The 15,818-nt window shown below is 46.8% G+C and overlaps 1 protein-coding gene across 1 annotated transcript in view; it reads right to left on the reverse strand.

Moving 5' to 3' along the window:
• Positions 1 to 15,818, reverse strand: part of LOC137521903 (sacsin-like) — a 50,252-nt gene that overhangs the window by 24,005 nt on the left and 10,429 nt on the right. The window contains 3 exon segments of the mRNA XM_068241773.1: positions 3,418 to 3,529; positions 5,815 to 5,897; positions 9,362 to 9,398. Of these exon segments, the coding sequence (XP_068097874.1) occupies positions 3,418 to 3,529; positions 5,815 to 5,897; positions 9,362 to 9,365 (199 nt within the window). The 5' untranslated portion in view covers positions 9,366 to 9,398.

The following is a 15,818-nucleotide window of genomic DNA, read 5'->3' on the forward strand; positions in this document are numbered from 1 at the left end:
CCGGGAGGCAGAGCAGGGCTACGGCAAGATGGCTGCCGAAGCCCTGCACTGGAGACTATTTGTGTCTCCAGTACAGGGCTTTGGGAGCCATCTTGCCATAGCCCTGCACTCTGCCTGTCAGCGTGGGAGATGTGCTGCTGGAGGATCGTCGGGGAGCTGCGCGCCAGATGTCGGGAGAGGAGACTTCTGTCAGGTGAGTGATTTCGTGTTTTTTTTCACAGGTGCATTTTTTTTTCTGGTGTCTGCTGCCCACATTGCGATTTTCTGGTGTCTGCTGCCCACATTGCGATTTTCTGGTGTCTGCTGCCCACATTGCGATTTTCTGGTGTCTGCTGCCCACATTGCGATTTTCTGGTGTCTGCTGCCCACATTACCATTTTCTGGTGTCTGCTGCCCACATTACCATTTTCTGGTGACTGCTGCCCACATTGCCATTTTCTGGTGACTGCTGCCCACATTGCCATTTTCTGGTGACTGCTGCCCACATTGCAATTTTCTGGTGACTGCTGCCCACATTGCAATTTTCTAGTGCCTGCTGCCCACATTGCAATTTTCTAGTGCCTGCTGCCCACATTACGATTTTCTGGTGTCTGCTGCCCACATTACGATTTTCTGGTGTCTGCTGCCCACATTACCATTTTCTGGTGTCTGCTGCCCACATTACCATTTTCTGGTGTCTGCTGCCCACATTACCATTTTCTGGTGTCTGCTGCCCACATTACCATTTTCTGGTGTCTGCTGCCCACATTACCATTTTCTGGTGTCTGCTGCCCACATTACCATTTTCTGGTGTCTGCTGCCCACATTACCATTTTCTGGTGTCTGCTGCCCACATTACCATTTTCTGGTGTCTGCTGCCCACATTACCATTTTCTGGTGTCTGCTGCCCACATTACCATTTTCTGGTGTCTGCTGCCCACATTACCATTTTCTGGTGTCTGCTGCCCACATTACGATTTTCTGGTGTCTGCTGCCCACATTACGATTTTCTGGTGTCTGCTGCCCACATTGCGATTTTCTGGTGCCTGCTGCCCACATTGCGATTTTCTGGTGCCTGCTGCCCACATTGCGATTTTCTGGTGACTGACTGCCCACATTGCGATTTTCTGGTGACTGCTGCCCACATTGCGATTTTCTGGTGTCTGCTGCCCACATTGCGATTTTCTGGTGACTGACTGCTGCCCACATTGCGATTTTCTGGTCACTGCTGCCCACATAACGATTATTTTCTTATGACTGCTGCCCACATTACGATTATTTTCTGATGACTGCTGCCCACTTTACGATTAATTTATGGGGAAACATTGCTGCATTAGGATTATTTTATGGTGAAATGCTGCCCCAATACGATTATTTGGTGCCTGGGGGGGGGGGGGCATCCTCATTTTCGCAGGGGGGCCCAGTGATTTCTAGTTACGCCCCTGGTGGAATGTCAAGAGCTGGGTGAGTAACCTCTCATTTACACTCATTAGGACTCTGCATAGAAAAGGAGGGAGGGAGACACTAGGGGAGGGAGCTGCCTTTCAATCATCAGGGGCCTGTAGGCACGTGCCTACAGTGCCTTATGGTAAATCCAGCCCTGTGTTGACCAGTTGGGAGAAACCCAGCAGTCTCCTTGGTTTGTACTTCAATCAGATGAATAACTGCCATAGGAAAAACTGAGGTTGTGGTGGAGCTCCAACTTTTCACTATATCTTCCTCTGATACATCCCTCCCCTTCCACAGCAGGTTTAATTGTGCCCACACTTGTCATAGGTTGGGGAAGTTAAGCTGGCTACACTGTTATGTGGTGTTGGGGGTGGACAGGTAGGAAGATTGCATCTACATGACCATGGCCCCAGGCCACGTGGGTCACCATGGGGAAAAGAAGAATAAGGCGTGAATGAAGAGGGTAAAGGGCAGGGATGCTCATAAAACCCAATTCGGATGAAATCCAAATAGGTGCAATTCGGATTTCAACCAGTTAATTGCAGCACCTGTGCAGGTGGGCGAGGGGGGGGTCAATCTTACCCATAAGACGTCTTCTTCGCTCGACCCTCGGCGCCTCCCACGCTGCGTTCCAATCCGGCGTCATGTGACGAATACACTTCCTCCAACAACCAGGATGGAGGAAGTGTTTCTAGTCACATGACGCCGGATTGGAACGCAGCGTGGGAGGCGCCGAGGGTTGAGCGAAGAAGACGTCTTATGGGTGAGATTAACCCCCCCCCTCGCCCACCCGCTCAGGTGCTGCAATTAACTGGTTGAAATCTAAATAGCACCTATTCTGATTTCACCCGAATTCGGTTTTATGAGCATCCCTGGTAAAGGGACATCAAACTGCTGCTGGTGGACTCCATGGTTTGTAGTTAAGCCCCTCTTGGCAGTGATTCTAACTGCATTCCTTCCAGTACTGGCTAGAAGTATGCTCTCATCCATTATACCGGTGACTATGAGTTTACAGAGACGCTATTTACTTTCTGAAACGTTATCGCGTCTATCTACAAACTACAGGAAATGTTACTTCCGTTTTGAAAAGGGATGGGCTTCCGAATTCCGTGGAATTGCGATACACTGAAATTTTAGGCCAATGTCAAGCCTCGGAAGCATTGGACCAATCAGAGAATTAGTGTGCCGCAAAAACTGGGTTACCATGGAATTGTTAGGCCAATCAGAAGACTCAGACGTATTATGCCAGACAATGCAGATGTTTACTGCGGTTGCTGAGCAGAAATGTGGATCCCGCATAATAGTATACAGCTGCAAAAAAAATCGTGGATTCTGGAAAAAACAAAAAACTAACAATAACAACATTCTGTGTAAATCGGAAATCCAATTTCCATTGAATTCCGCAGAACTAGGAAACACACTCATCGGAAATCCATCAGAATCGGAAATCAACATTTCTGATCATCCCTAGTTCCGAACAGGCACATCCCCTCAACAGGGCCGGTGTAAGCCACGTGGGGACCCCAGGGCAAAAGTAACTTGGGGGCCCCCTATCCCCCAAAGCAAACACAGTCAGCCACTGTGGCCCCTGCTCTACCGGACCTCCAAGGTGGTCTCCTGCTGACTGCTCCCGTGGCCCCCGGCCCCGCATGTCTATAGCCAAGCCTGACCTACCATGTAACAGGTCAACCTGTCCCGCTGAGTATGTCTTCTTCATGTGTAAATAAAGAGGAAGCAGGCAGCATGGCTGAAGACTGAGATTGGAAAGGAGCAACCGCCGGGACAGGCGAGTTGTTACAAGGCAGGTCAGGATCAATTACAAGCATGCAGGGCCACAGAAGCAGTCATTGGGAGAACACATGGGGGGCCAGCGGCATGCGGGACCCAGAGAAAATGCCCCCTTTGCCCCAGTGGAAGCGCCGGCCCTGCTCCTCAATGTTCTCAAAGTTACTTGAAGATCTTCTATATTCTGCAAAACAATCAATTTACCTTGGGCAACGTGGAGGCCCTCTGCATATAGGGAGTCCTTCCCATACTCTCTCTCATCATAGATGAAAATGACCTCGCTGGCCTTAGCGTCATCCGCATTCTGGATTAGCTCCTAAAAGTAGAGGCAAAAAAGTGATTTTAAGTTACATATTTATACAGTTCTGCTGAGACTGTTACAGTGGCAAGTGTGGTTATTTTCTACTGCTAAAGTGGACTCAAGTGTGAAGATAAAACCTGCACCATCAGTACAGATGGCAGACGTTCTAACAGAGTATCAGGAAAAAATTAAAAATGTCTAAAAAAAAACTGCTTGTACTTTAAAATCCATAATTGTTGGCCAACCACACCCCCTTTCTGAAAAACTTGGCAGTGTTCTGTCTTTGCAAAAACGGCTAAGAGAATGTGTCATCTGTGGGTGGGAGGAGCCTCATAGCTTGGATTGTGGGGTACTCTGCTTCTACCTGTCCCACTGAGGCAGCCTATCCCAGAGAGGTACTCTGCCTCTACCTGTGCAACTGAGCCAGCCTACCACAGAGAGGTACTCTGCTTCCACCTGTGCCACTGAGCCACCCTACCACAGAGAGGTACTCTGCTTCCACCTGTGCCACTGAGCCAGCCTATCCCAGAGAGGTACTCTGCTTCCACCTGTGCCACTGAGCCAGCATATCCCAGAGAGGTACTCTGCTTCCACCTGTGCCACTGAGCCAGCCTATCCCAGAGAGGTACTCTGCTTCCACCTGTGCCACTGAGCCAGCCTATCCCAGAGAGGTACTCTGCTTCTACCTGTACCACTGAGCCAGCCTACCCCAGAGAGGTACTCTGCTTCTACCTGTGCCACTGAGCCAGCCTAGCACAGAGAGGTACTCTGCTTATACCTGTACCACTGAGCCAGCCTATCCCAGAGAGGTACTCTGCTTCTACCTGTGCCACTGAGCCAGCCTATCCCAGAGAGGTACTCTGCTTCCACCTGTGCCACTGAGCCAGCCTATCCCAGAGAGGTACTCTGCTTCCACCTGTGCCACTGAGCCAGCCTATCCCAGAGAGGTACTCTGCTTCTACCTGTACCACTGAGCCAGCCTACCCCAGAGAGGTACTCTGCTTCTACCTGTGCCACTGAGCCAGCCTATCCCAGAGAGGTACTCTGCTTATACCTGTACCACTGAGCCAGCCTATCCCAGAGAGGTACTCTGCTTCTACCTGTGCCACTGAGCCAGCCTATCCCAGAGAGGTACTCTGCTTCTACCTGCGCCACTGAGCCAGCCAATCCCAGAGAGGTACTCTGCTTCTACCTGTGCCACTGAGCCAGCCTATCCCAGAGAGGTACTCTGCTTCCACCTGTGCCACTGAGCCAGCCTATCACAGAGAGGTACTCTGCTTCTACCTGTGCCACTGAGCCAGCATATCCCAGAGAGGTACTCTGCTTCTACCTGTGCCACTGAGCCAGTCTATCCCAGAGAGGTACTCTGCTTCTGCCTGTGCCACTGAGCCAGCCTATCACAGAGAGGTACTCTGCTTCTACCTGTGCCACTGAGCCAGCCTAGCACAGAGAGGTACTCTGCTTATACCTGTGCCACTGAGCCAGCATATCACAGAGAGGTACTCTGCTTCTACCTGTGCCACTGAGCCAGCCTATCACAGAGAGGTACTCTGCTTCTACCTGTGCCACTGAGCCAGCATATCACAGAGAGGTACTCTGCTTCTACCTGTGCCACTGAGCCAGCCTATCACAGAGAGGTACTCTGCTTCTACCTGTGCCACCGAGCCAGCCTATCACAGAGAGGTACTCTGCTTCTACCTGTGCCACTGAGCCAGCATATCACAGAGAGGTACTCTGCTTCTACCTGTGCCACCGAGCCAGCCTAGCACAGAGAGGTACTCTGCTTCTACCTGTGCCACTGAGCCAGCCTAGCACAGAGAGGTACTCTGCTTCTACCTGTGCCACTGAGCCAGCCTATCCCAGAGAGGTACTCTGCTTCCACCTGTGCCACTGAGCCAGCCTATCACAGAGAGGTACTCTGCTTCCACCTGTGCCACTGAGCCTGCCTCAGGAAAGACTTTACAATGACTAAATAATCTTTATATAATTATCTGCCTAAATAATCTATAAATTAATGTTATATACTGTATAAATAAAATAATTAAAAAAAAGTTATTTTCACTACAGTTACTCTTTAAGGGGTAAAAACCCTGGAACCTGGAGTGGTTACATTTTGTAATCCCTTTTAAACCTGCAATATTTCTGAACAAATTTGACCTAAATTGTGCTCCATTCTTTGCATAGACATTAAAACAGGAATCCAATTTTGCAAATGAGTCAAAAACATTATGTCATGATGTCCAAAAAACACAACAGAAATGTAACAACTTTGTCGTAAATAGAAAAAGTAAATTGCTCACTTTAAGGATCTGCCCTCCGTCCGGATACCTTCGCAGGATGTTCTGCAGCTGGATGAGGAAGGGCGGAGCTCTTTGGTAGAAATCTGCATACAGAGTGCCTGATTAACAACTGAAACTGTTTGCCTGTTTCTAAAATATTAAAGATTAAACTAATAACTAATTGGGCAGCACGGTGGCGTAGTGGTTTGCACTCTTGCCTTGCAGCGCTGGGTCCCCGGTTCAAATCCCAGCCAGGGCACTATCTGCACCGTTTGTATGCTCTCCCCGGATCTGTGTGGGTTTCCCCCGGGCACTCCGGTTTCCTCCCCCCCCCCCAAAAAAAGTAAAAAAACCATACAGATAAGTTAATTGGCCCTAGATACATACATAGATATATGACCATGGTAGGGATTAGATTGTGACAAAAAAAAAAAAAAAAAAAGACAATATACTCTGTACAGCACTGCGTAATATATGTCGGTGCTATATAAATAAATAGCAGTGGAAGAAGTTTACACCAGGGCTGTGGAGTCGGTATAAAAATCTTCCGACTCCAACTCCGACACCTCAGTTTCTGAAACCACGACTCCGACTCCAACTCCGGGTGCCCAAAATTGCCGACTCCGACTCTAACTCCGACTCCACAGCCCTGGTTTACACCACTTCAGTATCCCCATGGGAGATCAGGAAGAAGCTGGCGCAGCCGTGCAGGCCGTCTATCTGCACAGCAATGTGAGTGCCGGGCCCAGGGGTGGGCTGGGGAGGCTGCCGGGGGCGTGGCTGGGATGGGAGGAGTGCAGAGCTGGCCTCGCTGTGTGACCTCAGTAGAGCCAGTGTAAAGTCAGGAACAAATTAAATATATCACACCACCCAAAAACACAACATGTTTTGCCCAAAGGGGGCTTTGTCAGGGGCGATTGCTTAAAGAGAACCCGAGGTGTGTTTAAAGAATGTTATCTGCATACAGAGGCTGGATTTGCCTATACAGCCCAGCCTCTGTTGCTATCCCAAACCCCCCTAAGGTCCCCCTGCACTCTGTAATCCCCCATAAATCACAGCCCTGCTGTGAGGCTGTGTTTACATCTGTAGTGTCAGTCTCAGCTGCTCCCCCGCCTCCTGCATAGCTCCGGTCCCTGCCCCCATCCCTTCCCTCCAATCAGCAGGGAGGGAAGGGATGCAGGCGGGGACCGGAGTTTTGCAGGAGGCGGGGAAAGCAGCAGACTGACACTATAGAGATAAACAAAGCCAGCTCTGACAAGCTGTTTGTCAGCAGCGTTACTGTGATTTATGAGTGATTGCAGAGTGCAGGGGGACCTTAGGGGGGTTTGGGATAGCAACAGAGGCTGGGCTGTATAGGCAGATCCAGCCTCTGTATGCAGATAACATTCGTCAAACCCACCTCGGGTTCTCTTTAATTACACATTATCTATAGGGATCTGTACACCACTTGTTTGCAACTTTGTTTAGGCTACTTATGTATATAGGTTATTAATGATGACTTAATAAAAGTTAAGTTTTAGTGCGTTTAAGGCCTATCCTGAGGATCTGTTATTTTATTTCAGTTTGGAGACAGCGGATTGGAGTTCAGGTACATGGCTGCATCAAAGCAGCTGCTGCTTGCCTGCCTGATGGACAGCTCGGGGGCCATTGGGATAGGGGGCCCTAGGTTACCTTTGCTCTGGGGCCCCATTGGTGCTTGAACTGGCTCTACTAAGAGAGAGACACCTTACTGCAGTAAACATCTTGGCGTTTTTCTCTGGGTAGAGGGGAGGCGGAGCCACGGGCCGGAAGTTGGGTGATGCAGGGTTTTCGGGATGGCTTTGGGGAGAAGGCAGCGCAGGTAGCTATAAACTTTCATTACCAGGATGGCTGCCAGATTTTAAATTATAGCCTGGAGATCCCCATTTAAAGGCCAGTTGCACACTGCATCACACCCCAGAAATGAGCCTTCATGTAACCCTGCGTCATGGTGCAGCGACAGGGTCATGTGCATAGCGCCGGCTAGTGACCTACTTCCTGCTGGGCAGGAAGAACATCACTGGGATTCCCGTTGGTCTGCACATGCATGCCACACTGCGCTCCCGTCGTGCACACTGCCTGCGTCGCCCACTGACTTGCATTACTGCATAATCCATGTGGTAGGCATGGAGCATGCAGTAACGCGCTGCAGCCTTTGCATTGAGATTTGATACTTTCGGTGTACCGAGTCACATTGCGTGAATTGAGTAAGCCTCCATAGATTTGCATGGCCTTTGCGTCGGGGATGCAGCAGGGAAGCGAAACACGGTGTGACAGCGCGCAAGTGTGCAAGGAGCCCAAAAAAAAAACGAGATGAGAAAAAAAAGCTTTACTTACCTGGGGCTTCTTCCAGCCCCTAGAAGTGTAGGAGATCCATGGCTGATGTTATACAAATGTCAGGAGGATGATGTTCCATTATCCTCCAGGGTCTCACTTTCACTTTCGGAAGCTCGGCGACCCAGGCCTAGGTCACAGCGTATAGTCGCAAATTACACTGCAGTGTATTATATGGCTACCGATGCAAGCCCCCAAATGAACTGCTTTCACTTAAACCACCCTTTTCCAGCAATGACTGACTACGGTAATGTCTTGTCCGCTCACAACCTCCCACCAATATCGGAATACTCTTTCTCATGCTATAAGACTTCCAACCACTTAACCTCCCTCCTACTGTAATCTCACCTAGATTGTAAGCCTTATGGGACAGCATCCTGTATCCATGGCTACAGCGGTGCCTCATGTGTTCTGTTACATGCTGCTGGGTCACATTAGGCGCCACTGTAGTCAATGAGGAAGCAGGACTTCACGTGTCTGGTGATCCCATCGCTAATCTGTTGAGAGTGGGTGAGTGTTGCAGCACCAGTACAGGACATACCCGGCATCCTGGGGATTAGATGCTTGGAGGAAACAGAGGGAGGTAAGTGTAGTGCCAGTGTCTGCAATGCACAGCCCCATGTATCTCTCCTTTCCGGTCTGGCTTTGCACACACTGGTGGTGGTGATGGGGGGGTTTGGGGGGGGAGGGGGGTTCCGCACAATGTATTGCTTCTGGCAGAAAAAAAGTCTAGAACCGGCCCTGTTGCTCATCTGTATTTGTCATTTTCATACTGTACAGCCCTTAGGCCTCTTGCACACTGCAAGTGATTCTGATTCAGATTCCGCTTTTTAATCAGTTTTTACATCCGATTCAGATTCCGATTTGCAGTGTGCAGGAGTAAACTGCAAATCGGAATCTGAATCGGATGTAAAAACTGATTAAAAAGCGGAATCTGAATCGGAATCACTTGCAGTGTGCAAGAGGCCTTACACATGTATTCACAGTGCTTATTATTATTACTACACTTAGGTGGCCACTAATGATCCAATCTTTTTCATCCAATCTTACCAAATCTATGTAGTAGAAGAGTAAACAGTGAATGTATTGAATGGATACTTCAGGCAGTTACCTTATATTACATAGAAATGGTAAGATTGGATGAAACAGATTGGATCATTAGTGGCCCCCATAGACAAAAACACAGAAAGTGACTGAGCACAAAATGAAAACTTACCCATGATTCATGTAACAGGCCAGGATTTCTTCTATAGCTAGAATGAAATAAGCACAATTAAATTGTGTTCCAGAACATCCTTTTTCCATATTTAAGAAAACTCTACACCCTATACAGTGCATGTAATCACAAACAGAGCTGGGCACCAGCAGGGGCGTCGCTAGAAACCCTGGGGCCCAATAGCAAAATATTGATTGGGCCCCTCCCTCACAGTGACAGGGGCACTTGGTTACGCTTTAATGCATTTAAGCTCACCAACTGCGCCAAAGGGTCCCCAATCTGGTGGGTCCTACTCTAATGGTTCCCACTAGAACGCTGATAAAAACTAGCATATCTGCCTGGTTAGAGTAGGACTCACCAGATTGGGGACACGTTGGTGCAGTTGGTGAGCTTAAGCGCATTATAGCGTAACCAAGAGCCCCTGTCACTGTTTTCCTGTTGTGTGCTACAGCCCCTCTGTATTTATATATTTCTTGTGGAGATTGGGGACCTCCAGTGCTGAGTGCATGCTTTGCATAGTATTGCATAAAATTTGGTTTGTGCTGCTCATCCCCTGATTATATATACAGGATCTCAAAAAATTAGCATATTGTGATAAAGTTCATTATTTTCTGTAATCTACTGATAAACATTAGACTTTCATATATTTTAGATTGAAATACACACAACTTAAGTAGTTCAAGCCTTTTATTGTTTTTAATATTGATGATTTTGGCATACAGCTCATGAAAACCCAAAATTCCTATCTCAAAAAATTAGCATATTTCATCCGACCAATAAAAGAAAAGTGTTTTTAAAACAAAAAAAGTCAACCATCAAATAATTATGTTTAGTTCTGCACTCAATACTTGGTCGGGAATCCTTTTGCAGAAATGACTGTTTCAATGCGGCGTGGCATGGAGGCAATCAGCCTGTGGCACTGCTCAGGTGTTATGGAGGCCCAGGATGCTTCGATAACGGCCTTAAAGAGACTACGTAACAAAAATTGCATCCTGTTTTTTATCATCCTACAAGTTCCAAAAGCTATTCTAATGTGTTCTGGCTTACTGCAGCACGTTCTACTATCACAGTCTCTGTAATAAATCAAGGTATCTTTCCCCTGTCAGACTTGTCGGCCTGTGTCTGGAAGGCTGCCAAGTTCTTCAGTGTTGTGGTTCTGTGATGCATCTCCCCCCTCCAGGCCCCTCTCTGCACACTGCCTGTGTGATATTTAGATTAGTGCAGCTTCTCTCTGTTCTATTATCTTTTACAAGCTGGATAAATCGTCATCTGAGCTGGCTGGGCTTTCACATACTGAGGAATTACATATGGGGAGAGCTGTCTGCACTCTGCAGGAAGAAACAGCCTGACACTTCAGTGAAAGATAGTTGCAGGGGGAAAGAAACACACAAATGATCTCTTGAGATTAAAAAGGAAGGCTGTATACAGCCTGCTTGTGTATGGATGTATTTTCTATGTGTGGACATACTGTACATCAACCTACTTCCTGTTTTGGTGGCCATTTTGTTTGTTTATAAACAAACTTTTTAAAACTGTTTTTAACCACTTTTAATGCGGCAGGGAGCAGCGAAATTGTGACAGAGGGTAATAGGAGATGTCCCCTAACGCACTGGTATGTTTACTTTTGTGCGATTTTAACAATACAGGTTCTCTTTAAGCTCATCCAGAGTGTTGGGTCTTGCGTCTCTCAACTTTCTCTTCACAATATCCCACAGATTCTCTATGGGGTTCAGGTCAGGAGAGTTGGCAGGCCAATTGAGCACAGTAATACCATGGTCAGTAAACCATTTACCAGTGGTTTTGGCACTGTGAGCAGGTGCCAGGTAGTGCTGAAAAATCAAATCTTCATCTCCCCTGGCGCTGTCCTCCTCCTGTCGAAACGGCTACACATGCGCAGTAGCCAAAACACATGGACAGGAGGATGACGCAGGGACACATTGGGTATAATATATATATATATATATATATATATATATATATATATATATATATATATATATATATATATATATATATATATATATATATATATATATATATATATATATATATATATATATATATATATATATATATATATATATATACACACACACACATATATATATACACATACAGTATGTATATATATATATATATATATATATATATATATATATATCTATATATATAAAATCGGATGTATGTGTGTGTGTGTGTGTGTGTGTATGTGTGTGTGTGTGTGTGTATGTGCCGCGATCACTCGAAAACCCCTTGACCGATTTGAACGAAACTTGGTATACAGGTTCCTTACTACCTGGGATGATAGGTTCTGGGGGTCTCGCGGCCCCCCTGCCCACCTGGGCGGAGCTACAAACAGCAAATCAGATTCCACCCATTCAAGTCAATGGAAAAAATGTAAAAGGCTGCCATTCTCACAGTAATCAAGCCAGAGTCCCCACACTTGGCACAGTTGGTCACTTGGTGACCGAGGTTACAAATCCAGGAAAAGCGGGTGGAGCATAAAACAGCCAATCAAAATTCAGCCATTCCTTTTAAATGGGAAAAAATGCAGCCATTCTTACACTGTTAATCGCAGGGTTCTCAAACTTGCCACACTTCGCCACTGGGTGAATAAGATTAAGATTTTGGAAAGTGGGTGGAGCCTACAACAGCCAATCAAAATTCACCTATTGCGTTTAAAGGGGAATATTTAAACTGCTGCCATTCTTACACTGTTTATGGCAGAGGCTTCAGACTTGCTGCAGTCAGTCATTAGGTGACTGGGGTCCAAATTCACTAAAGGGGCGGGGCCACAAACAGCCAATCAGATTTCTTTGCTGGATAAACTGCTTCCATTCACACAATTTTGATGCCAGGAACCTGAAAGCTCACAAAATTGGTCATTGAGTGACTGTGTGACAAGGTTACACAAAGTGGGTGGAGCCAAAAACACATTTTACTGGGAAAATATAAACTGCAGCCATTCTTACACTGTTAATGGCAGGGTTGTCAAACTTTGCACAGTTGGTCATTGAGTGAATGTGATTAAGATTTTGGGAAGTGGGTAGAGCCTACAACAGCCAATCAAAATTCAACTTTTGATTGTCAAAGGGAATATTTAAACTGCAACCATTCTTATACTGTTAATAGCAGATGCCTCAAACCTGGTACAGCTGGGCACTGGGTGACTGGGGTTCAAATTCAGAAAGGGGCGGAGCCACAAACAGCCAATCAGATATACAAAGTATTGATACCAAGGATCCCAAAGCTGATAAACTTGGTAATTGAGTGACTATATGTCAAGGTTACAAAAAGTGGGCGGTGCCAGAAACTTAATTTTTTACATGGCAGGGTTCCCAAACTTGATACAATTGGCCACTGGGTGCCTGGGATTATTATTCAGAAATGTGGGTGGAGCCTACAACAGCCAATCAAAATTCAGCTATTGATTTTCATGGGGAATATTTACATTGCTACCATTCTTACACTGTTAATGGCAGAGGCCTCAAACCTGATACAGTCAGTAATTGGGTGACTGGGGACCAAATTCACTAAAGGCGGTGGAGCCACAAACAGCCAATCAGATTTGTTAGATTGATTTCAGCCATTCTGTTATTGGCAGGGTTCTCAAACTTGACACAGTTGGCCACTGGGTGACTAGGATTAATATTTAGGAAAGTGGGTGGAGTGTACAGCAGCCAATCAAAATTCATCTTTTGACTTTCAAGGGGAATATTTACATTGCTGCCATTCTTGCACTGTTAATGGCACAGATTATTATACAGAAAAGTGGGTGGAGCCTAAAAAAAACAATCAAAATTCACCTGTTGATTTTCAAAGGGAATATTAAAATTGCTGCCATTCTTGCACTGTTAATGGCACAAGCCTCAAACCTGGTACAGTTGATCATTGGGTCACTGGGGTTCAAATTCAGAAAAGGGGATAGAGGAGGCATGGGCAAACTTGGCCCTCCAGCTGTTGAGGAACTACAAGTCCCACAATGCATTGCAGGAGTCTGACAGCCACAGTCATGACTCATAAAGGCAAATGCATTGTGGGATTTGTAGTTCCTTAACAGCTGGAGGGCCAAGTTTGCCCATGCCTGTGATAGAGCCACAAACAGCCAATCAGATGTTTCATTTCACTGGGAAAATACAAATTATTGATGCCAAGGACCCAAAGCTCACAAACATGGTCATTGAGTGACTGTGTGTCCAGTTTACAAAAAGTGGGCGGAGCCAAAAACAAATTTCAATGGGAAAATGTAAACTGCAGCCCTTCTTCACTGTTAATGGCAGGGATCTCAAACTTTGCCAAGATGGTCACTGGGTGACTGAGATTAATATTCAGGGAAGTGGGTGGAGCCTATAATAGCCAAAATAGCCAAAATAGTCAAAATTCACCTGTTGATTTTCAAAAGGAATATTTAAATTGCTGCCATTTTTACACTGGTATTAGCAGATCAGAGCAGTTTCTAGGCTAAATTTCACCCAGGGCGAGGGTGTAAAAATCGCCCCCCACCCCACCCCCATGGAGCCAGGCATAGGTGCCCGCAGTACAGGTTGAACAGGTTAGCTACGTAGGTGCCTCCAGTATAGGGTAGCCTGCATAGTTGCCCCCAGTGTAGGTTAGATAGGTAGGTGCCTGCTTTATAGGTTATCTACGTTGGTGCCTCCAGTATAGGGTAGCCCGTATAGTTGCCACCAGTGTGGGTTAGATAGGTAGGTGCCCCCAGTATAGTTTAGATAGGTAGGTGCCCGCAGTATAGGTTAGATAGGTAGGTTCCCGCAGTATAGGTTCGATAGGTAGGTTCCCCCAGTATGGGTTAGATCGGTAGGTTCCCCCAGTATAGGTTCAATAGGTAGGTTCCCCCAGTATAGGTTAGATAGGTAGGTCCCCCCAGTATGGGTTAGATAGGTAGGTTCCTGCAGTTTAGGATAGTTAGGTAGGTTCCCGCAGTATAGCTTGGCTAGGTAGGTTCCCGCAGTATAGGTTAGTTAGGTAGGTTCCCGCAGTATAGGTTAGTTAGGTAAGTTCCCGCAGTATAGGATAGTTAGGTAGGTTCCCACAGTATAGCTTGGCTAGGTAGGTTCTCGCAGTATAGGTTAGTTAGGTAGGTTCCCACAGTATAGGTTAGTTAGGTAGGTTCCCGCAGTATAGGTTAGTTAGGTAGGTTCCCGCAGTATAGGATAGTTAGGTAGGTTCCTACAGTATAGCTTGGCTAGGTAGGTTCCCGCAGTATAGGTTAGTTAGGTAGGTTCCCGCAGTATAGGTTAGTTAGGTAGGTTCCCGCAGTATAGGTTAGTTAGGTAGGTTCCCGCAGTATAGGTTAGTTAGGTAGGTTCCCGCAGTATAGGTTAGTTAGGTAGGTAGGTTCCTGCAGTGTAGGATAAATAGGTAGGTTCCTGCAGTTTAGGTTAGTTAGGTAGGTTCCCACAGTTTAGGTTAGTTGGTATGGGCGGTATGAGTTGGGCGCAGGAGCGGGGGGAGCGAACATAATAGTAATAACTCACCTGCTTCCGCCGAACCCGCGCTGCTTCAATGTCCTTCCTTTCCCGGCATCTATCTCATTAGTCACAGTGCTTCCTGTGATGACATGCGGTATGTCATCACAGGGGGCGCTGTTACCAGGCGACGGACGCCGGGAGAGGAAAGATATTGAAACTGCGGGGAACGGATGAAGAAGGTGAGTTATAACTATTATGTCCGTTCCCCCGCTCCGGCGCCCCCCCTCCTGCCGCACAATAAAGCACCCCGGGCGATTGCACGTATCACACACCCATAGAAACGGGGCTGTAGCAGATGCCTCAAACCTGCTATAGTTGGTCATTGGGTGACTGGGGTTCAAATGTTGGAGAGGAGTGCAGCCACAGACAGCCAATCTGATTTGTTTAATTTCTATGGGAATATACAAATTATTGATGCCAAAGACCCCGAAGTTCACAAACTTGGTCATTGAGTGTTCGTGCATTAGGGTTAGAAAAAGTGGGCGGAGCCAAAACCGGTCAAATACATACACAGGCAGTTCCACGTCATTAGTGGGTGGAGACAAATGCAAATTTCACTGGGAAAATGTAAACTGCAGCCATACTTACACTGTTAATGGTAGGGTTCTCAAACTTTGCACAGTTGGTCACTGGGTGACTGGGTTAAATATTCAGAAAAGTGGGTGGAGCCTACAAAAGTGAATCAAACTTCACCTATTGCTTCTCAAGGGGAATATTTAATTGCTGCCATTCTTGCACTGTTAATGGCACAGGCCTCAAACCTGCTACAGTTGGTCATTGGGTGACTGGGGTTCAAATTCAGAAAAGGGGTGGAGCCACAAACAGCCAATCAGATTTTTTTCATTTCAATGCAAATTATTGTTTCCAAAGACCGCAAAGCTCACAAACTTGGTCATTGAGTAATTGTGTGTTAGGGTTAGAAAAAGTGGGCGGAGCCAACACTAGCCAAATACATACCCGGGCAACGC

The sequence above is a fragment of the Hyperolius riggenbachi genome, chromosome 6 (genome assembly GCF_040937935.1).
Source record: "Hyperolius riggenbachi isolate aHypRig1 chromosome 6, aHypRig1.pri, whole genome shotgun sequence".
In the NCBI taxonomy this organism is placed as follows: Eukaryota; Metazoa; Chordata; class Amphibia; order Anura; family Hyperoliidae; genus Hyperolius; species Hyperolius riggenbachi.